This window comes from Dendrobium catenatum, unplaced genomic scaffold (assembly GCF_001605985.2).
Source record: "Dendrobium catenatum unplaced genomic scaffold, ASM160598v2 fragScaff_scaffold_943, whole genome shotgun sequence".
Taxonomy (NCBI): domain Eukaryota; kingdom Viridiplantae; phylum Streptophyta; class Magnoliopsida; order Asparagales; family Orchidaceae; genus Dendrobium; species Dendrobium catenatum.
Window position 1 is genome coordinate 323,283 of NW_021319405.1, and position 23,960 is coordinate 347,242.

Genomic DNA, 23,960 nt, shown 5'->3' on the forward strand with positions numbered 1-23,960 from the left:
TTGATTTATTCACTGTGACTAGCCATTAATAATGATAATGAAAATTGGCGAAAAAAAAAATCACTTTATGATTATAAGTGTGGTCATTGATGGTTGAAGTTGGGATGCAAGTGGTATGTCAATGATATTTATTGTTTTTCATTCATCAACAGATTAAAGAGATGATGGTTAAAAATAAGAGCGTAAAGCAATATTTCTAAAAGCTATATGAGTATTTAGGGTTCTTCTTCAATGTTGGAGCAACATTGTGTGCAACAATCTTTTCCTAAATCAAAGCATTAATGGGAGCTTCATGCATTGGCTTACTTTTTATTTATATGTTTAGTTAGGTCAGATATAGAGCATCAAAAGGCACATTTATGTACTTATATCTAGTTAAGTTTCAATCATATTCATGTTAAGTGGAGCATTCAAAAATTGAATGTGAAATAAATATTATAAAATTTATAGCTAGTTAATCAATGTTGATTGAATTTTATTTTTAGGTAATTTAACTATCTCTCTTTTTTTTTGTTTATAATAACATTAAAAAAATTTGATTTCTAATTCAAAATTCAAAATTCAAAATTAAATATAATCTTGTAAAGAACAACACTGCCATTTTTACATAAATTGAATAGCTCCCTAATCAATCATACTCGAGAAAAAAACTATTACAATCTCTTACTCTTATTCATTTGCATGGTTATAATTTTTGTAATCTAGTGTTATTTCTTTTAATATATAAATTTCGTATAAGCTGGATTATTGTATATAAATTTTGAACAATGAATTCAAATGGTATTTAGACTATTAGTATTGTTTTGAATGTTATAGTTAGCTTTGGTTTATTCTACACTGTGGTTGAGAAAAATTTAGGTTTAGAAATTTAATCCTTCCATTAGATCTCAAGCTGTCAAACGCAATTACTATTGCCCGTTCGTAATTCACTTTTTCTTATTGTCACAATGCACTTTATCTCTAGCTTTCAAATACCCAAATGGACACACATGATATAATAGAAGAAATATGCAAAGGATACTATAATAACTAATATTGAGTTGCAAAAGGATAAGATAATTATTATTAATGAGTAAAGAAGTATAATTATAGATTTATTAATGCATGTAATGAATTTTTTTTTCAAGAGAGAGAGATAGGGTTTAAGGGACTGAGCCATAGAATTTCAAGAAAAATCAAGAGGTGTCTATTATGGCTACCACTTAAGGAATGGTGAAAAAATGGCTAAATGGGCCACTTGCAACAATTGGAGAGCTACAACACATTTATGGATAGGAATATGACATGAAAAAATGTACAATGAGAACGTCAAACAACTTTATTGCAAGTATCAGAGTTTACTAGAAAAAAAAAACAATATTATGACACAGCTCACCTTGGTTTGTTGATAGGGACTTAATTGGGAGATTTAGTTACCAACCAAGAAGTCTTGGGTTCGAGTCTTGTTTATGTGATGTGAATGTGAGTTTACTTTAATTGGTTTAAATGTTCCAAAAAAAATACAACATATTTATGGAAGTATAAATATTACTTTAGATCTAATTAAGCTAACTAATCCTCATCAATGATCTACTTTTAGCCATTCCCCTCTTTGGAATAGATATATAGAAATACTATTAATATTTTCAATAGGAGTGTCAAAACGGGTTGATAGGTCATATTCAAGTTTGACCCAAATCCAATCAATCTGAACCTGACTCATTTATTAAATTGATCAAAAACATCAATTTGAACCCCAAGCAACTTAAATGAACCAAAACCGACCCATTAAATCGTTTTGATTAAAAAAAGTATAACTTAATAACTATACATTTATCATATTTGATAAAAAAATATAACATCAAACTCGCATGCAGAAAGAATTAAAGAAAAAATATATTAAATATATCATTTTTTGGTTAAAAATGAATTTGTTTGTCAACCCGAATCTGACTCATTTATTAAACGGGTCAACACGAGCGTAATTTTTTTGGATTGGGTTGATGGGTCGAGTCAATTTTTGACATCCCCAAGCAAATTTTATTAGGAGCGGTTGCCACTATCTTTGGGTCCAATTTGATGGCAGAGGTGACCATTACTCAAGATAGGCACATCAGATAGATCCCCCTAAAACAACACTTATATATATACCCCCAAGAATCTTCTACAATATACTTAAAAAAATCTTCCATTAATTTTTAAAATATTCCATTAAAAAAAAAAACTTCAAGAAATTTTGAGGAACCAAAAATCATTTAGCGGCATTTGGTTGGCTAAAAAATAGATGCATAGTAAAAAATATATAATATATTTGAAAATTTTTAAGTTTTTATGAGTATAAAACAAATGTAGGTGATTATTTTTTTAATTTGGCTTGAAGTAAAATGAATGTGGTGTAAATTTGAAAGATGGTGGTGGCTGACGTAAGGCGATGGGCGATGGATGCAAGCAATGGGTGATGTTGATGGTGGCTGGCAGTTGTGTTAGAGGCCAACAATGACCAGTGGATGGTTGTGTGCGACAACGATGCGTGTTGGTGGTGGCATTCGATCAATGGTATTGTCAAAGTATTTACGATGTATTTGAAAATCACATAAGTCTAACGATTACTAAATACACATCAAAATTGTATTAGAGAGTGCATTTCAAATACATCAAAATTTGCTTTTGAAATACTTTACATCTCTTTTACATAAGATTAACATCCTCTTGAAAAACTATAACTTTATAAGAGATTTGAAGAGTTTTTTAGGGATGAAAAATTTTGAATTCCAAATTTATCATGCATGGCTCATCTAAACCATGAATTCACCAAATGATTTTTTTTTTTCTTTTAATTTTTTTTAAATGTAAATGAAATAATTGGTCAAGCAATTTATTCAAACCACAAAGGAGATTATGGAGGTTTTTTTTTTTTAAGGATGGAAAATAAATACTTGCAAAGATATGGATTAAATCATATTTAACATGATTTTTAGAATTTTATTAGCCATCACAATGGAAATAAGTACAATACAAAAATTGACTGTGAAATGATATAGGTTTCATTTGGGACGAATTTTTTAGTGCTTCTTAAAGTAGCTTTTTAATAAAAAAATTTAAATTTTTACAAAAAAAAAAAGCTGCTTTAAGAAGCACTAAGAAAGCTTTCCCAAACAAAGCCATAATTTTTCTAAAAAAGTCACCCTGATCAGACCATAATAGCCATCACTTGGCACAACAACAAGAGTCAAATTACAAGCATGCCAAAAAGCACCCACAGCTTGTGCAGCATGCAAATGCTATGCAATTTCTTTACAAAAATGAAATAACATGAACACATTTTATTAACAAAATGTTAGCAAAACAAAGAACACCATAGAGAACAATTCTTATGTTTACTGTACAGTAACAACTGAATATTTAAAAAGAAAAAAAAACATTGAATACATTCTATATGGCGAAATTCAAAACAAAAGATAGCCTTCTATATATGAAAAAATAATAAGACCTCCAGGAAGTCAGGCCCATCTCGTAGCAACCAACAAGGCAATTTAAGAACCCAGCAATGGTGGCAGCAAGCAGCCCAGCATTATCAAACAGAATCAACAGCGAAGAATTTACAAAGTAAACAATTATTCTTCTTTCCACTCAAAAATCGCTGGACTTCAAAGCCAACTTTTATTCCACAAGCTTCTTATTACTTCACTACTTGGGACCAATTTAAATGAGTCACGGATTGTTTTCCTTTGGAAGAAGTTTATAATGATTTACTGCTCGTTCTTATCTCTGGAGAAGAATCTGCTAAATCCTCGGCCTAGTTTCTCTCCTGCAGATGATGAAGAAGATGACCTATGGCTCTTATTACTTTGGTGTTTTGTGCTGATAGGTGACTTAGTGAAGGGGCTTGGCTCTGAGTCAGATTGGCTCATGCGGGAGTTGTATGGATTTAATGGAGACTCTCCGCCAGTTTGCAATGTTTGGTCCCCTTGATCTGAAAGCTGCAGGCCATACAACAAGCCTTGAGTGTTCAAGGTACCTGCATCTTTTTCATCTTTCATGACATCACCAAGCCGCGGTCTCCGGTTCGGAGAAGAGTCCATTGGTTCTGCCGGACTACGCATTGATTGCAGTTGTTTGCTAAGAAGAAAAATAGTGTCCTGGCATTCAGCTAGCTTCTCTGCAGCTGCAGCTATATCTATTTCCTGCCATGTGATCAAGTGATATTGATGAGGCAATTAGTGTTTTTAATATAGTTTTAGGTTTCATTTGGGATGGCTTTCTAACTGCTTCTTAAAACAGCTTTCAAGTATAAAAATTAAAAATTTTGTACTAAAAAGCTACTTTAAGAAGTAGTAAGAAAGTCGTCCCAAACAAAGTCTTAGTACACTTTATTATATTCTATTGTAGTCAAGACAACGCAGCCTCCGATTGAAAAATCAGATGCGTGTGATGGCAGGTGAATAAATGCATGAACACTCGGTCATTGTAAAAGTAAAACACATTTGAAATAGTTTCAAAGAAGTTAGGATGAGTTATTAAGTACGATTCCACATATGATGGTATACTGAAATCGGTATTGAAGTTTGATTTACCATAACCCAATTGACAAGGTTTTTATATCCAATAAGTGTTTGGGCCTAGTTAGACACATCTAACTCCTGGATTTAAACCCTTTAGATAGAATGTAGTGGCTCATTGGACAGAGTTTGAAAGATTATTTCTACAACATAACTTTTTAAAGGCACATTGCGCAAAACTAATGAACGACTTAAGAAAATGGGAACAAGAAACAAAAGATAGTTCAAGAATACAATGCTCAGTTTGTCAAAATCATTATATTTGTTTTATCTGTTAGCCAACATGAAGATAAGAAAATCTACAAATTCCATTTTGGCTTGAGAGAGGATATAATGAAGTGTTTATCTGTAGTTAAATGCACTACATTCAGAGAGTTAGTGGATCGATTTATACATGCAAAAGTAAAGATTAATGTTTGTGAAGAAAAAAAGAAAAAAAAAACTACTAAAAAATGAAAGTACAGAGACATTCAGATAGAGAGAGATTCACAGATAAAACAACATAAGAATCATTAAAAAACAAAAACAAAAACAAAAAAATCTTCATCAACTTCTTAGCAGCAAGTGGCATTCAAAAACTTGCAATTTGATTGTTGGCAAGTGCTTCAACTATTACAATAAAGAGAATAAGGCCAAGGATTATTCTTTTAAGACCCGAGAGCAGTATAATCCTATACTTGCATGAGAGAATAACTTCAAATATCTGCATAAAATGTGTGGAAAAAATCGCATGGATGTTGGCACCACAAGTAAAATGGCAAAGGACAAAAAAGATAGTATCATCTTCAACCTCAAACTGCAATCACAACAATTTCTGAAAACTTAGCCATACTAATTAACAACTGCTTGCGTTACAATACCAGCAACAACAACTTTCAATGTCATATCATTAACATCAATAAATGGTATAGTATCACAAGGGTATGAAGATTTTACGAGAAGAGGGGAGTTAAACCTATACAATTTCTCTCAGTTTTATAATTGATTTTTTGGTGTGAAATGGCTTCATGGTTTTTTCCTAAATTCAAGCTTTTCCACGTTAAATTCCGGTGTTCTTTATCTACTATTTTTATCATGTTTGTTTCAATTTTGTTTACTCCCAACAATTATGTCATCATACTCATCTATGATAGTTACTCAGTGTGTTCATTATTATGACATCATTGTCAATAATATATATATGCCTGCAACACTTATTGTATATGCATTAGCCAAGTTTGATTCAATATTGGGAAAGCACTAGCCACCTATACATTATGTCGTGATAGATTATGAGTGAACTTTTGTATACCTAGTATGGTACCTTTTCGCTTTAATGGTGTTAGGGGACAATATCTTGTATTATATCAGCAATCAAAGAGTATTAATTTAAATGTAGTTCCAATAGTTCAAGAATTTGTTTATTCACTTCCTGATAATTTTCTTGAGTTACCATCTAATCATGAGATCAAGTTCACAATAGGTCTAACTTTGAGTACCACTCTAATTTCTAAAGCATCATATCATATGACAACTATTAAACTATAAAAGCTCAAGGTGTAGTTACAAAAATTACTTGATAAAGGGTTCAACAAACCCAACGTTTTGTTGTAGGGAGCATCACTTATGTTTCATAAAGAAGAAAGATGGATGCATGGGACTATACATTGACTATATAAGCTAAACAAAGTCATCACGAAGAACAAACATCCTCTGCCTCATATAGATGATCTCCTCGACATATTACAAGATTCTTTTGTGTTTTCTAAGATAGACATTCACTCCATGTATCATCAATTGAAGAGCATGAAAAAATACATATCTAAGAATGCTTTTCGATCCTGAGATGATCATTATGAATTTAAAATCATGCCTTTATTTAACTAATGCCCGTATGGATCTAAAGAATAAACTAGTCTTCAAAATTTGCTTAAACCATTTTGTGATTGTATTCATTAATGATATCTTGATTTACTATAAAAATTATAGGAAGCATGCATAACATCTCAAAGTTGTGTTGAATATTTTTCCAAAAAATAAACTTTATGTGAAATTCCTAAGTGTGAGTTTTAGCTTTAAGAGATGTCATTTCTTTGGACAATTATCAGTAGTGCTAGAAGAGCAAGAATAAATTATCTGAGGCCAGCACTATCACCGAGATTCATAGCTTTATTAGCCTAGCTTACAACTATCACTTCATCTCTAACTAAATAGACTAAAAAATCTATCAAGTTTGTGTGGTTAGATGCGTATGAGCTGAGTTTTCAAAAGCGCCAGAATTATTTAGTGTTAGCTCTTATCAACATTATTCTTTCTGGAACAGATTGATTTTAGATTTACAATAATACTTCACATCAAAGCTTAGGTTTTATCTGAATGCAACACAATAGAATGGTAACTTATGCTTCTAAGTAGCTCGAGTAGCATCAGAAGAACATTCTACGCATTATTTGAAACTAGCTGCAGTTATTTTTGTATCGAAAAATTTTAATACATTATATTTATCAATGTTTAAAATTGCGTATTCGGGTATTGAGGCGTTTTTCATTCGTGAGGCGAGTCGTAAGCCTCAAAATCAAAAGATTGCGTAAACATAAAATGATAAATTTTTTAAATACTAATGAGTGAATAATATAAAACATAAAAAAAATATAAGATATAAAGTGAAATCAAAATATCTCAATAATAAGACAACATGAAATATAGTTCAACTCAAAATTCTATCTTTCCCAAATCCCAGTATTCTTTTCATTAACATATAATTCCAATTTCTAAAAATAAATAGCAATGACATATCACATAAGAACTCATAAATCATCAGCACTGTCATCACTAAGGGGTTCTTCATTTGAATCATCATTATGATGAACTACTCTCTCCCCTTCCTCCTTTCCTATAGAGTCCAATGTCGGGCATTTACTTCAAGATTTATGTAAGTTTTAATATATATAGCGTGAGGCGTAAGCCTCATGCCAGTGAGGCGAGGCGGGCCTCAACCAAGTTGAGGTGCAAGCCTCATAACAAAAACTCGTGGCGTAAGCATCGAGGCATTTTTTACTGGAATTGCGCAAAGGCGAGCCTCATATTGCGCAATTTTAAACCATGATATTTATGATGTTGTGATATTTTCACTGATCATGAGAGTTTGAAGAGTATTTTTAATCATAAAAAGTTGAATTTGAGATTAAAAAGATAGCCTAAATTAATGAAGGATTGCGACCTACTTATTCAATATCATCAAGACAAGGCTAATATGGTTCTAGACGTGTTAAGCAGAAAATTTTCAACTTATGGAACGTGAATAGTCACTCAAGAGCAATAGTTAATACTCGGGATTGAGCAACTTCAACTTAAGGGTAATAGTTAGTACTTGAGATTAAGAGCTTCAACTGACAACATAAATAATAAAGTTTTGAAACCTAATACAGTGCACTGGAAACCCGTTTACCATTTAACAAGAATCACAAAACTGGTCGCATAGATCAAACATACAATTGACGAAGTGAAATCCGGGATGATACACCAGATTTCCATAACAGAAGTAAAACTAATGAAACTGTCAACTTATGGAACCAATCCTTTGCCTAACACTATGTAAGGGTATTTACTGCAAACTAGTTAAGCTCAACACCACAGTCCACACTTCTCTGTAACAACTCAAAAGAACTAAAATTGGCCAACTTATTACGAAATGTCCGAATTTCCCTTTTCACTGAACTCACTATATTTCAGTTTGTTATGGTTAAGTTGTAATGAAGTTGCTTAATCGCCAGTTGTTCTTTTTGCTAAAAGGTGAGTAAGTGCATGTACCCCACTAAATTTTAAACGTTATCTGTAAAATGCATTTAATTTATTTTTACAGTTAACCTACCATAAGCTAATTGAACTAAAGATTAAAAGTTCACCTAATATTGAACCTCCAAACTGTGTTTATAAACCAAGATATTAACATCCCTTGCAGATGAGGTAGTTTCAAAAGAGCATCTAAGAAAACCAAATATGACCTAGAGGCATGACCATGTAAATAGGTATGATGATGGTGAAAAAATGATGAACTTGTTAGCACAAGTCACAATATTTATGGTTATGAAACAACATGAAGGAGAATTCACACTATCCATTTGACAGAAGTTGAATTGGAAATTTCTGTCTCTTACCTGTTGGGTCTTTGAATTATCTACACTTGAAGGTAATGAGCATGTTGACCACTTCATGTTCCTTCATACAAAATATAAATAAAAAAAAAGATTCAGTCAAAGGAAAAGCAGAATACAAAAAAAAAAAACTTCATCATATGCATTGCGTAACACCAGAAAGAATAGTTTTTATTAGTAAAATAACTCCAGAAAATGACATAATAAAGAGTACAAGAAAACCTAATTTTACCGTTCTATCTGCTCTTTAAGTTCTTCGTATTTAGCGATATCTTCTTGGTGACAATGCTTTTCCTCCTGCAGCTCATTGTTCAAAGTTTCAGCTTTTGCATGCAGAAGGTCTAATTCAGCCCCTAGTTCTTCTTTTTGGGATTCCAAAATCTTATATGATTCAACCATACACTTCAACTGAGTCTCAGCAAAACTGTTTGACTTCTGACAAGAAGCTAGCTCTGATTTAAGCTCTGAAAGTTGCTTCTCAGTTTCTACTAAAGTAAAACTTGTTTGGCTTAGCATTTCCTTGCAATTAGCAAAATCCACCTCCATTTTTTCTTTCTCCAATTTCAAGCGCTCAAAATTAACCTGAGAGAGCGATGGTGTTGTGGTCTTTATTTCGAATCCAACACCAATGGACCCTTCAAATTCTGCACTGAAGGACGAATCAGGAACCACCGAAGAAGATCTTGACGGGCTTTCTTTCATTGGACCATGCTGAGTCACATTATTCTCTAATAAAGTTTCTTTGTCTATGCAATCTGAATTATTACTTTCCCCTTCATTTTCCTTCACTATCCGAATTTTATACCCAAGATCAATGGCTTCACATAGTACATGCGATAGAGCCACAATGAAATCATACAGACATACTTCTGTACACATTATCCTGTCTACAGAGGCAGAAAGCTCATCAATTTTCTTACCTATACCTACAAATTCATCAGAACTATTTTGAGTTTCTGCAGCATCTTTAACTAATGAAAGAAAAAATTCATGAATATGGGAAATGGCATCCTTCAATTGCTGGTCAACAACGTGTTTAACTTTAGAGCATGAATTGACAACTTGGTTTAAAGATGGTCCATCAGCTGTAATTTTCAGAATATCATTATGGCAATACTTTTGCTCAGTCAAGTTAGCTGTTGATAAATTTTCTTCTTTAAGCAACTCTTCCTGTGCATCCTGAATAACATACATAATATTTTCTATAATATTTTTCATCGTAGAGTCATGGGCTTGAGACTCAAATATGCAAGTTATTCTTGATTTAAGTTTCAGGTGCGGAAGCTGATTTTCATTTGAAGCATGTTCTGTGGGCAAATTCATCAATAATTCAGGATCTCCACATTTCTGTTCCTTACCATCCCCTTCATTTTTAGAATAAACCAAAGAGATAGGCTCAGCATTTTTAGTTTTAAAACCATTAGCCATGTTGCTATCACCACCGTTCTTTGTTGATAAGCATGCTAATCTCTCCATCTCTAAAAAGTCATCCATAAGTTCCAAATGATTTGAGTTTCCACCGACATGAGCTTTGTCAATACTTTTCTCTTTCTTCAAATGCGAGAACTCTGAGATTAATGCAGTAGACAAAGACCCTGAATAACTTCCATTTTCATCAAAAACATCTTCAGATATGGAGGTCAAGCCAGGTGAGTTACTTCCATTTTCAAAATGGCAATCAATAGGTGGTTTAGAAGTTGCTTTTTGTTGGTTTAGAACTAGCATATGTGTTTCGTAGCTACGAAGCTTATTTGCTTGTTTAGCGCACAAATTTCTTGATGCCTGCAGCTCATTGTTGCGCTTTGATAAGGCTTCTTTAAGCATCTTCATTTCTTCCTCCATGGCTAACAATCTCGCAGTGAGGAACTCATTATCTTTGTGAACCTGCTGAACACTTTCCAAGGCATACTCAGAAGGTGAAATATGGTAAGGACTAGAACTGTTCACAGGAGACCTCCGCAACCTGTTTTCCCCATTTTCTCTGCCTAGATTTTCAACTTCTAGTTTCATTTGAGCTAATGCAGCAGGTCCTGGTAGTTTCTTTCGGACAAGGCCTCGCAACCTTTGGCATTCAGCTTCTAGCTTTGTAATCTTTTTGACATCCTCCAAGTGTTGCTTGGTTGCAACTTCGGTGGATCTCATACTCATGTTCTTTTCTTCGTTGCGAATCTCCAGCTCTTTGGTGATGACATGAAATTCATACTTCAATGAATTTATTTCCCTTTCACATGAAAGTATATCATTATTAAGTACTTCAATTTGAGCCTCAGCCTGAGATTTTTCTTCACTAACTTGCATCAGCAAACTAGATCGTTCTTGAAGTGATCTCGAAAGTGCTGAATTTTCAGCTAATGCATTTTGTAGCTCTTGCTCAAAAGCGGTGATTTTCACATCACACTCAGCCTTGACTTTTTCCCACTGTTTTGTATTCGTAAACACCACATCATGTAACTTTTGTTCACTTTCTTCCTTCACATTTCGTATTTGTTTCATGCACTCCTTTAGAGCACCATCAAGATGGAGTGCTCTTTCTTCAGCAGCAATCTTCAGCGATGTGACAGATTCAAGTTGTTGTTTCAGAACTAAAGCTTCATTCTCAGCCTTTTCCCATCCTAAGAAAAGCATGAATGAATTTGGAAATTCGTCAAGAAACAAAAAGGAATTTATGCCTTACCAATATAAATTTCTCAGATAGCTGCTTCAAGAAGCAGTAAAAAAATCGTCCCAAACGAAGCCTAAAATACCTGAGACTGCCTCTTCTGCAACTTTGGCATGCTGCTTCACTAGATCGTCCTTTGCAGACATCTCTGATTGTGCTGATATCAGCTTTTCATTTAAGGCCTTGACTTGATCTTCCAATCCAGTAAGATGTGTGTACGACTCCATAGTAATTTGTAAAAACTTTTCATTCTTTGCATCATCCTAGAAAAATAACATATTAATCCAAAGAGAGTTGAGTTTGCCGCAAAGTACCAATACTATAACAACAATAACATCAAGCCTTTATCCCACTACATGAGGTCGGCTACATGAACCTTTTTTCTCCATTTTATTTGTTAAGAGTCAAATTCTCATTTAAATCTAATAAAAAAAGTCATTTCTAATATTTTCTAACATAGTCTTTTTAAGCCTATCTTTATCTCTCTTAATATAGGCCGCAAAGTACCAATAAGAAAAATAAAATATAATTGGTTTGTAGAACTAGAACAACAAAGGAAATCATGATGTTTCAAAAGACAGCATGTATTTTATATGCACAGTAGGTAATAATTCGAAAAATGCAAGCCATGAGAAACGAATCATCACAAAAATGAGCTAGAATTGAGACATGTTTCTACTTAAAGGAAATGCCCCTTTAACTTGATGAATGGAGGAGATGAATCAAATATCTTCACAAGTAGAGCAGAAATGGGTTTCTATCTTGAATTTTTTTATTTTCAAAAGCATGAAGCTTCATGCTACACTAGATCCATTTTATAGCTTTTAGAAGGAAGAAGAAACGCTATTACACATCCCAAAACAAGCAATGGAAAAAAGCATTAGTATCATTAAAATCTAAAGGAGATGTAATGCTGATCTGGAAGTTATGATGGCATTAGAAGTTAAGGTGCTATATTTGGGCAAACAAACTGGAAGTTGCTAATTATTCTTTAGGTATATAAATGTTGGCAGTCTATTTATGCTAAAGATAAACCTGCCAGTCAATATGTGAAAAAAGGCATAAATTTTTACAGCAACCCAAAAAAAGTCAATTGAAATATATGAACGTAGTATAACTTATAATATATCCTTTCGCACGCAGTACTGAAAAGTTGAAGAAATATCACTTCCAAATAATTTAAGCTTGAAAAGAAAAAAAACAGAAGCAAAAACTTAATAAAAAGAAATAAGTAGATTTGTGATCAGTCTAAGAAAAACCCCTTTCGCCTATTAAGTTTCAACTCAACCTTCTCTTTTTGATGTCCATTTGAATTAGGAAAGGATGCAACGACAGTATCAGTTGAAACTGCTGTCTTATCAGATGCCTTCTTCTTCCAAGGCCAACTGCGCCGATCCATCGCATGTATCAACTGCAAATTACAACTCATTAAGTAGTTTTATATTAATAAATAAAAGGTAAAATGAGAATTAAGAAGATTTTTAATATTGCAGAGAATTATATTGAATTTAAAATTAAAGTTTTAAACTGATGAAGGTGCATAGTGGATAATCTAAATAGCAGAGGGTTTAAAGGTGAGAAACTAAATTGATGATGAGGCATGGATATCATTATATAGGCAGGAAATGTTTATGACCCTCTTCTTTTTAACCCCATTTAGTTGATGTTTATTTGAACACACACAATGAGGAATGGTGCAATTTTTTAAATATAACATCAGGTTCTTTGAGTGATGGGCACTGATGCAATCAATGATTTTCATTTTGTATTTCTTACCTTTTGAATATTATGTAATTTTGGATTTTTTTTTTCTTTTATATACCATATGATGGAAGACAACCGATGAACATGCTAGGTTGGTGCTCTTAGGTAATTTCTCTCCTTTAATTTTTCCACTCATGATGATTTTATTTGCTTGCTTCCTTTTGGCTAAGTGGGAATTTACTTATGGGCTAATATTTCCTTATTGGGCTTGACCCATTTCTCTTTATCCTTAGTTGTTTTGTGTTTGGTGGCTGTTGGAATTTCTGCTGGGTTCCAAAGCAAAATTTGGACCTCTCTACTTGAATATTTTGCTGGGTTCCAATGCAGAATTCAGACCTCTCAACTTGAATATTTTGCTTGTTGGTTCCATGTGTTATGCGTTCCCCTCCCTTTGATATTTTCTATGTTGCGTTGGCTCCTATTAGCTGCTTGGGGGTGGCACATTTATGTGGCTGATTGGGTTTATTTTCCCCTATAAATGGGGGATTTTTGCTGCTAGTGGGGGGGTTGGTTGTTGGCTGAAATATTTTATAAACCTGAGGGTTTTTCTTTCTAGCTTGAGAGCTACCATCTTCCTCGACCTAATTCTTCTTCTAGTCTTCTATCTATTTCATCCCTCCACGGTTTCCCTTCCAATTGTATCATTCTTCTCCAAATATAGTGAATGTGGTGTGTTGTTTGGCCGGTTTATTGGTATTTGCCAGAGGAGTGCCGACCGGTGTTGGATCAAGATTTTTGTTGCGAACCACTAGTTTGAATTTTCCTTGGAGCACCAATTCCTAATTTTCATATTTGCATGTGAGGTGACCTTTTTTTAAGGTTGTTCTGAGGGTAGTTTATTTTATATATTAGTTTGTTTTTGCTAAGTTTCCTAGTAGTTCTCTCACATATGTTTTTATTAAGTTTTCTTTCTGGTGTTTCTATCTTTTGTTTATTGAAAGAGGTGTCATGTTTATCCTAGTGTTCTCCTATTTGGTTCTGGAACTTAGGTTACACCAATTTGGTATCAGAGCGTCTAGGTTGTTGTGTGAGTCTCACTTTCTTTCATAAAAATAAAAAAGGTGAAAATAAATAATCAAAATAATCAACAAGCAGATTGGCATTAAATGATTATACAACAAATGCCTAACCAACAGCAACAAATGGAAACAATGGTTGATACTCTGGTTTCCCTAAATATAAACAATACTCATGCTCAAAACAATGAAAGTGAAGATAAAGCACCACGAAATCAAAATAGAAATAATAGGCAATGGGATCCTGGGATTAAAATCGACGTTTGTGAATTTGAAGGCAAACTACAACCTGAACAATTTCTTGAATGGTTGAAAAAATAGATCAAATTTTTAAATAGAAAGAAATTCCTGAAAACAAGAAAGTTAGGTTTGCTAGTTTAAAACTGATGGGTCATGCATTACTTGGTGGAAAATTTTTCAAAATAATAGAATAAGGAGATAGAAAGAGAAAATTCAAACATGAGTAAGAATAAAAGAAAAAATGCAAGGAAAATTCATGCCTGCTGACCATTCCCAAACTTTGTTCCAATAATACAATAACATTCGCCAAGGAAATCAATCCATAGAAGAATACACTGAAAATTTCTACAAACTTCAATCCATAAATGACTTAAATGAAACTAAAGAACGAATCATAACATGATACATCAATGGATTAAAGTGGTCAATTCAAGATCAATTAAATCTACATCATATTATCAAACTCGATGAGGCCTATCATATTGCTTTGAAGATTGAAAAACAATAACAAAGAAACGAAACTAAAAGAATTGAGTCAACCAAGCTTAGACAATCTCTTGGAAGTAAAGTTCAAACTTCACAAACAACCATTGGATCAACTTCTTCAAATCTAAATCCACGAATGAAACCTAATGAAACTCTAGTAATTGAAAAAGGAAAAGGAGTGATAGGACCAAAACCAATTGGACCCTATTATAAATGTGGCTTGTATGGTCATCTGTCTGCAGCACGTAGAAAAAACAGGCCACCTAGAACCAACTATATTAAACAAGAGGAAAGCCATGAAAATTCAAAAAAAAAAAAAGAATCTGAAGAAGACAACAAGGAAGAGATGGAATCAATTGATGTTGAAGGTGACCAAGGAGATTATTATTTACCTATCCGTAGGATTTTGACCACCAAATCAAATGCTAGAGAAAAATGGCTTAGAAAAAATATTTTTCGAACCACATGTACGGTAGAAAAAAAAATCGTGTAACCTATTGATTGATAGTGGTAGTTTCAAAAATTTTGTGTCACAACTCATGTTGGATAAACTGAAATTAAAACCAAAACCACTTGTCAAGCCTTGCAAAATATCATGGTTTAAGGAAGGAGGAGAGATACCAATCACTCAGCAGTGCCTTGTCAGGCTTTCAATTGGAAATTTTTACAAAGACCAAGTATTATGTGACATTATTACACTCGAGGTTTGTCATGTTCTCCTGGGTCGACCTTGGCAATATGATCACAAAACCATTCAAAATGGAGAGAAAAACACTTACACCTTGACCCAAGAAAATAAGGAGTTCACTTTTTATCCCCAAAAGAAAATTTTTGACCCTCCCACAAAAAATGTCCAAATAACTTCAAAGTCACCCAATCCTGAATTGCTTCTCAATACAAATGAACTAAAAGACACAAAAGTGATTTATCTTGTGATAGAAAAAGAGAATGAAGTAAACAAAAAAATTCCTAAAGAAATTCAACATTTAATCAATGAATTTAAAGACATAACTCTTGAAGAACTACCTGATTCATTGCCTCCTCTAAGAGATATCCAATACCATATTAATCTTGTAACCGTGGCAAATTTACCACACCTGCCTCACTATCGTATGAGTCTTACTGAACATAAAGAACTCTGCAAACAAGTAACTAAACTCTTAACTAAAAGATTAATCAGAGAAAGCATGAGTCCATGTGTTGTCCAAGCCCTGCTTACCCCAAAAAAAGATGGAACTTGGAGGATGTGTCTTGACAGCCGAGCTATAAACAATATAAACATTAAGTATAGGTTTCTTATCCTAAGATTGACGATATGCTAGACATGCTTAGTGGTGCCAAAATTTTCTCCAAGATTGACTTGAGAAGTGGATATCATCAAATCCGAATACGACCTGGTGATGAGTGGAAAACAGCTTCTAAAACTAAGGACTCTACGAATTGATAGTTATACCTTTTGGACTATCAAATGCTCTTAGCACATTTATGCGAACCATGAATCATATCCTACATCCCTTTATTGAAAAATTTGTTGTGTTTTATTTTGATAACATACTGATTTATAGCACTTGTCTCAATGACCATCTTGAACATGTGAGACATGTCCTTCAAACTCTAAGAGAACAATGCTTATACATCAACTTAAAAAAGTGATCTTTCATGACTCCTAGTTTGACTTTCCTTGGATACATTGTCTCTGATGATGGTATTAAAGTGGAACACATTAAAATTGAAGCAATCCAGAGCTAGCCAACTCCAAAAAAAATTAGTGATGTGAGGGGATTTCATGGATTAGCCCCTTTTTACTGAAGATTCAGGAAAATTTTCAGTACTTTGATTTCACCCATCACTAACTGTCTTAAAAAGGGAACCTTAGGTAAACCCCTGACGCTGAAAAAGCATTTCATCAAATTAAGACAAAAATGAGCCAAGCACATATTATTAGATTACTTGATAAGATGTTTGAAGTAGACTGTGATGCTTCCCATGTTGGCATAGAAGTTGTCTTTAGTCAAGAGGGTCGACCTGTTGCTTTCTTTAGCAAAAAACTTAATGATACTCGATCCCGATATTCAACATATGATGTTGAGTTCTATGAGATTGTTTAAGCTCTAAAATTCTAGAGACATTATCTTATTCAAAGAGAATTTGTGCCAAGTTCTGATCATAAAGCACTACGATACTTAGGATCTCAGAAAATTTTGAATTGAAGACATGCTAAGTGTTCATTTTTTTACAAGAATATATGTTTCATCTTAAACACAAAGTTAGAACTTTGAATAGAGTCGTTGATTCCTTAAGCAGAAGAGCCCATTTGCTAGTAACTATCCACCCATTTGTGATTTCTCTTGATTACTTAAAAGATAGCTATGTCACTTACTCAAATTTTAAAATTATTTAAGAATCATGTTGTACTTCTAGAGTTGACCCTTCTACTCAATTTACCATCCAACAAAAATTTTTATTTAAGGGGACTAAGCTTTGTATTACCCAAAGCTCTTTACGTGACAAACTCATCCAAGAACTTCATGGTGGAGGATTACGAGGGCATTTTGGTCAAGGAAAAACTACAGCTTTAGTTGAAGAATGATATTTCTGACCCCACATGCAAAAACATATAACAAAAATTTTAAAATAATGTAAAATATGTCAAGAATTCAAATGAACCACTCAAAACACTAGTTTATACACTCCACTCCCAATTCCAAACAAACAGTGGGAAGATATCATTATGGATTTTATATTAGGATTACCTGTCACTGCCCAAAAGTTTGATTATGTATTTGTTGTTGTTGATCGATTTAACAAAATGGCACATTTCATCGCTTGCAAGAAAACCTCTGATGCTTCTCATGTCGCTGATTTATTTTTTAAAGAAATTATGAGACTACATGGCATACCCATAACTTTCACCTCTGATAAGGATAATAGGTTCTTAAGCCATTTTTGGAGAATGGATTTTACTCCAAGCCGAATTTCTTATAACAATTGCATCAACTGATCTACTGGAAAAACCCCTTTTGAAATTATTTATGGCCAACTTATTCCCCACATTTTAGACCGAACTTCATTACCCATGCCTAGTAAAATCAGTGTTGAAGCTACAAAAATTGTTGATCATATTCAATCGATCCAATGTCAAGTCCTAGAAAAACTACACAAGGAAAATGCTAAATACAAAACTACGGCTGACAAACAATGAAGAGAGTGTTATTTTCAAGACGGAGATTTAGTTATGGCTTATTTTTGACGACAGCGCTTTCCCATTGGTACTTTTGGAAAGCTAAGTTGAAAGAAATTTGGCCCTTTCTGAATACTTTGAATATTGGGAACAAAAGCTTATCTGTTGTATCTTTCACTTTTTGTTGGAACTTTACTTGTGTTTAATGTTGTTGACCTTACTACATATGAAGGAGAATTAACTGATTCAGTGGATCTAGAGACCTTACCCCTTACCTATCCAGCTCAGATCAAAGATGATCATATTGAAGATGTTTTGGACATCAGAACTACCCAGACAAGGCGTGGAATGCACAGGCGGTTCCTGGTTAAATGGTGTGGACGTCCTTTGACTGTCTAACGACCCAAATTTCTAGGTAATTAAATAAGTTTAATTAAAATAAATTAGTCTTTATTAATAATTATATATCTTGTTAAACAAAATATTAAATAAAAAGTGTGTTCTGAATAGATGCTTCCCTTGGGCAATTGTGAGAGCAGTTAGAGTAGTGGGGTCCACTCATTGATCCTTATCAGCATGCGGAATGCAACTAAAAATTCTCCTGTAGAAGCATTCGGTGAAGCCATTCATCACAGGGAGAGTTCGGAACTTCGCTCTCCCGGGACTGTAGCAAATGCGGCTGATTTGTGAAGGAAATTCACAGAATCCACTGTAGCTGGCGTCGGCATAGTGGTATTTGGCACGGGGCTTTTGTGATTGGCAGCCAGGGTTCACGGTAAGTATTTGCATGAAGTATTCATGTTGGTTTCCTGTAGCAAAATACAACGAAATAGCTAACGAGGTTTCGGTTTAGTGCAGAATTTTCTATTCCTTTGTTCGGCACAATGAAGGGAGCACTATAGCAGTTTGGAAATCAGCAGAAAATAGACAATATTATTGAGGAAATTCCATGAGAAGGATTTGCTTCCATGGCAATAGAGATTTGGCAATACAGGTATTATTTCATTAGTGAAATAGATTAATAGTGAAAAATAGTAATCAAGATTTAGAAGTGGTAATCTATTTTGTGATAAATTGTAGTTGATTCAAGAGTGTGAATGAATTGAGGACATATTGAAGGATTAAAGAAGGAGAATTATTCGTATATTTATGCAAAAAGAAAGTTTTGAGTTTGTGTATCAAAGGAAAGGGCTTCGTGGTGTAGGTTTTGAAGAGACCAACCGTGAGAAAGGTAAGTTATATAATTATTTATAATTGTAATAATCATGAATGTTTGGTATATTCCTTACGTCTTTTCATTTATTTATAAATGAAATATATTATGAGAATTTTGTTACTTGTCACGAGAATACTTTGGGGTATTCACAACTGTTTATACATGAGAACAAGAGAAATTTGATAGATGCCTAAGTGTGCTTATTTAAATCTTTTCTTAATTGATAATACTATGCAAAGAAGTTTTCTTTTCAAGTTAGTGCCTATCAAATTCTTACTACACAAGAAATGTATGAATGATGGAAAGATTATAACTAGTGAAATGAGATATGAATTATGATGGTATGATGTAAGGAATATCAAGTTAAAAGTAAAGATTGGCTATTTTATGATGCGAAGTCTGCAATATCAGGTGGGCAAAAGGGACTCAATTACTAAACATGTATTGTAGGTGGGTCAAAAAGGACCCCAAAAGAAAAGATATCTGCGTAGCAAATGGGGCAAAAGGGACCCCTAATGAGGCAAAAGGGAATTCAATGGTGATAATGTCAGGTTTACCTGAGCTCCATTGAATATTGTTCTGAATGTATAGCCAAGTCTTTTAAATATTTAATTTGATATTCCGTATAACTTCGAAGAGGTAAAGAATAATGTTAATTAAGATTTATGATGTTGCTATTAATAATAAGTGAGTTTAATGATTTATGAATTTAAGGCTTTAGTTTATTTCTCTTATTATATTATAATTGTGATTTAGATTATATAATTTGCTGGGCCTCATAGCTCACTAGTTACTTCTTACTGACTGTTTTTACAGGAAAAGGAAAAGCAGAGAAAGTTTGATATGCAAGAATTAAATTTTATGTCAATGTTTATTTAAATTTTGAAATATACTCTTGAGGTTAGTAAACATTTTTAAAGTTATATTACTTTGAATTGTTTTGAATTTCCTTAGTGGCTCTGTACTAAGTCTTTGATGTGATGAAATTTGGGAATTATTCGATTCTTCCTTTAAATGATGTTTATAGGATCTTTTATATAAATCTGGAATGATGAACAAAAATGAGTGGTAAAGAAATGGAAATGTTATGGTTATTCTTGTTATACTCTACCGTACTGTTATAGTGATACTGTGGGGTGTTAAAGACTGACTACACTTGGATTGAAGAAGAGGAATTACAGACTCATCATCATGATATCTATCAATGTATTAGTGAGGCATTCTCATAAGTAGATGAGATTCTTCCACCAGGGAAAAACTGATGCAATCAATGATTTTCATTTTGAATTTTTTACCTTTTAAATATTATGTAATTTTAGATTTTTTTTATTTTATATACCCTATGATGGAAGACAACCGATGAATATGCTAGGTTGGAGCTCTTAAGTAATTTCTCTCCTTTGATTTTTCCACTTATGATGATTTTATTTGCTTGCTTCCTTTTGGCTAAGTGGCCATTTATTTATGGGCTAATATTTCCTTATTGGGCTTGACCCATTTCTCTTTATCCTTAGTTGTTTGGTGACTGTTGGAATTTCTGCTGGGTTCCAAAGCATAATTTGGACCTCTCTACTTGAATATTTTGTTGGGTTCCAATGCAAAATTCAGACCTCTCAACTTGAATATTTTGCTTGTTGGTTCCCTGTGTTGTCCGTTCCCCTCCCTTAGCTATTTTCTATGTTGTGTTGGCTCCTATTAGCTGCTTGGGGGTGGCACATTTATGTGGTTGATTGGGTTTATTTTCCCCTATAAATGGGGGATTTTTGCTGCTAGTGGGGGGGTTGGTTGTTGGCTAAAATATTTTATAAACCTGAGGGTTTTTCTTTCTAGCTTGAGAGCTACCATCTTCCTCGACCTAATTCTTCTTCTAGTCTTCTATCTATTTCATCCCTCCACGGTTTCCCTTCGAATAGTATCATTCTTCTCCAAATATAGTGAATGTGGTGTGTTGATTGGCCGGTTTATTGGTATTTGCCGGAGGAGTGCCGAATGGTGTTGGATCAAGATTTTTGTTGCGAACCACTGGTTTGAATTTTCCTTGGAGCACCAATTCCTAATTTTCATATTTGCATGTGAGGTGACCTTTTTTTAAAGGTTGTTCTGAGGGTAGTTTATTTTATATATTAGTTTGTTTTTGCTAAGTTTCCTAGTAGTTCTCTTACATAAGTTTCTATTAAGTTTTCTTTCTGTTGTTTCTATCTTTTGTTTACTGAAAGAGGTGTCCTATTTATCCTAGTGTTCTCCTATTTGGTTCTGGAACTTAGGTTACACCAGGGACTGTGGGCCTAAACTCTGCTTGCAACAGAGCACATAAAAATTTAAATATAATTTTGATTGGAGTAAGATATGTACACACAGTCCACCTACATGCAACAACTAGTGGCTTTTGAGTAACTGTTGTTTTCCCATAAGTAGTATTAGCAAAACTTGATACTGTGTGTCAGCCTATTTGCAAGAAGCAACAAATGACCTATAGCACAATACTACGATTCACTTGCAAGGGGCAGGTAGAAGCCTCCTGATGCATCGTACAACTCATTTGCAAGCAAAAGTCTACTCCTGCAGGCTGAATGCTGAAGAAATTGACAACATGCAAAAGATGAAATGAGCCAAAATGCTGAAGCATGACAAATGAAACCTAACGCACTGATAACGTCACCTGATCCGTAACATTCACACAAACAAACATAAGGCATTCACAGAAACCTTAAGGAAACTCGTGCATCTTCTAAATGACGATCGCTTGCACAATTAAGCATATTCGAATATTGCAAAAATACCCCCATGCATTGAAATGCGCATTGATGCATTTACATTATACATGTATACATTGCAAAATACAAAATGCATCATGCAAGCATATTATCCAACATGTAAAATAGACTGTGTAGCGGCAGTGAGCTACGCCGATATGCAAATACTTCATGCATTATATGAAAACACTGGAGTATTATGCATATTCATTATGCAAGCAAATAGGCAATGCATAGATACGTTATACATGCATATCATATAAATATATTATACGCTACGTTAGCACGTTAAACCACTACATTGCATATCAAGCATATCATGCAAGATATAAATATATATGCCAATGCATATGTATGCATGCAAATACACAAATACATACGTCAGTATGTTAACATGCAGATGAAAGCATATGTGTTCAAACGTGAGCTTATATACCCGATGCATTGCAGATATATAATCGCTACACAAATATATTATGTAAAAGCATACACTCACATGGGCCCCGACGAGCATGGCATAGGCATACATGTGACATCTGGGGATGCTGGTGATGTATCAGTTCCGGCTAAACCGGCTTCTACAGGAGGCGGAATTCACCCGCCTCCCTTGGCTTGGCCCACCCATAGGGTGGGCCCCACTTGTCAGTTGTTTTTGAAATTTATACAGAGGGGGAGGCTGATGGAACTTGAGATGTGCAAAATTCGGAATCCAAGAAAACAGCCCAAAAACAATGGAAAAATGGAAGATTTCTTGGATAGAAACACTCACAAACACTTGGATTACTTAAATAACAAAAGACTTATAAGTTTCCACGGATACAATGTTAGGAGTTTTTTTCATGTTTTGATTGATCGGGAAATTAGGGTTCTAAGTGCTTGGGCTCTAGACTCTCTTGTCTAGAGATTTGGGAGAGACGATCCTCCTCTCGAATTGAGGGTCTCTTGTATCTTGTTTGAAGTTTGTCTCTTTTTCTTTCAATAAAGGCATTGTTATCTTGTGCTTGCTTTTCTACAATGTTTCTACGTTTTTCTCGATGTTTTTACTGATTTTGGTTAGGTTTACTTGCGAACTCAAGTAAATCTGATAGGATTACTTGTGAACTCAAGTATTTCCTATCAAATTGGTATCAGAGCAAGTCATGGGACCGGTGGAGGGCTGTTTTCGGCAAATTTCAGCAGTGATTCTTTGCCCGGAAGGAAGGAAGATTGCTATTTTTGGAGTTCAAAATCTAGATGTTGTGATTTTATAAACTCTGGATTGTGATGGCGGCTAAAAAGGTGGATGCTCTGAAGGAAAGGCTTGAAGGAGAGATGAATCAAATCAAAATGAAGATGGAGGAAAGGATTTCCTCCATGGAAGGACAAGTCGCCGAACTCCGGGACATGATGAAGAAAATGTTAGAAATTCAAAACCAAACGGCGACTTCCGTGGCAAAAGGAGGGAAAGGAAAAAGTATGAATTAGGAAATTCGTAGGGAGAAAGATGAGGCGGAAATCATGGAAGGAGAAAGAAGAAGACCCCATCTGGAGTTTGTCAAGAGGGAAGAAAGAGGGGGTGGATATGGGAAGCGCCAGGAGGGATACCATGGTTGTCGAGGTGCTGATTTTGAAGACATAAGGGGGGATTTCGAAGGGGGTTTGGGCTATGGGAGAGCAAGGGAAGACCGGGAAATATCGGGTCAACCTAGAACTTGGGAGAGGGGAAACTATGGAAGAATCAGAGGAAATGGGGGCGACCAGAAGGTGAGGAAGTTGAAGATGCCCATATTCGAAGGAGAATATGCGTACGGGTAGATTTACAAGATGGAGCAATAATTCGCTGTCAATGGGCTGACGAAGGAGGAGAAGCTGACAGCAGCGGGATTGTGCTTGAAAGGAAAAGTCCTGTCGTGGTATCAGTGGAGAGATCAAAGGAGGCCTATCAAGAACTGGAAGGAATTCAAAAACTGCATAATAGAACGTTCCCAAACCGAC

At 34.2% G+C, this 23,960-nt stretch overlaps 1 protein-coding gene and 1 long non-coding RNA gene across 2 annotated transcripts in view; one reads left to right on the forward strand and one right to left on the reverse strand.

The window, feature by feature from the left end:
* Positions 1-3,282: 3,282 nt before the first annotated feature.
* LOC110092317 (filament-like plant protein 4) overlaps positions 3,283-23,960 on the reverse strand; it is a 30,983-nt gene continuing 10,305 nt past the window's right edge. The window contains exons 2-6 of the mRNA XM_020816818.2: positions 12,619-12,741; positions 11,416-11,593; positions 8,904-11,283; positions 8,675-8,735; positions 3,283-4,163 (exon numbers count right to left, since the gene is read on the reverse strand). Of these exons, the coding sequence (XP_020672477.2) occupies positions 3,729-4,163; positions 8,675-8,735; positions 8,904-11,283; positions 11,416-11,593; positions 12,619-12,729 (3,165 nt within the window). The 5' untranslated portion in view covers positions 12,730-12,741 and the 3' untranslated portion in view covers positions 3,283-3,728. The remainder of the gene's footprint in view (positions 4,164-8,674; positions 8,736-8,903; positions 11,284-11,415; positions 11,594-12,618; positions 12,742-23,960) is intronic.
* LOC114580317 lies at positions 12,773-20,265 on the forward strand. Its single transcript, XR_003701679.1, has 4 exons — positions 12,773-18,792; positions 18,876-19,011; positions 19,098-19,248; positions 20,050-20,265. It is a non-coding gene; the product is annotated as an uncharacterized LOC114580317 (long non-coding RNA).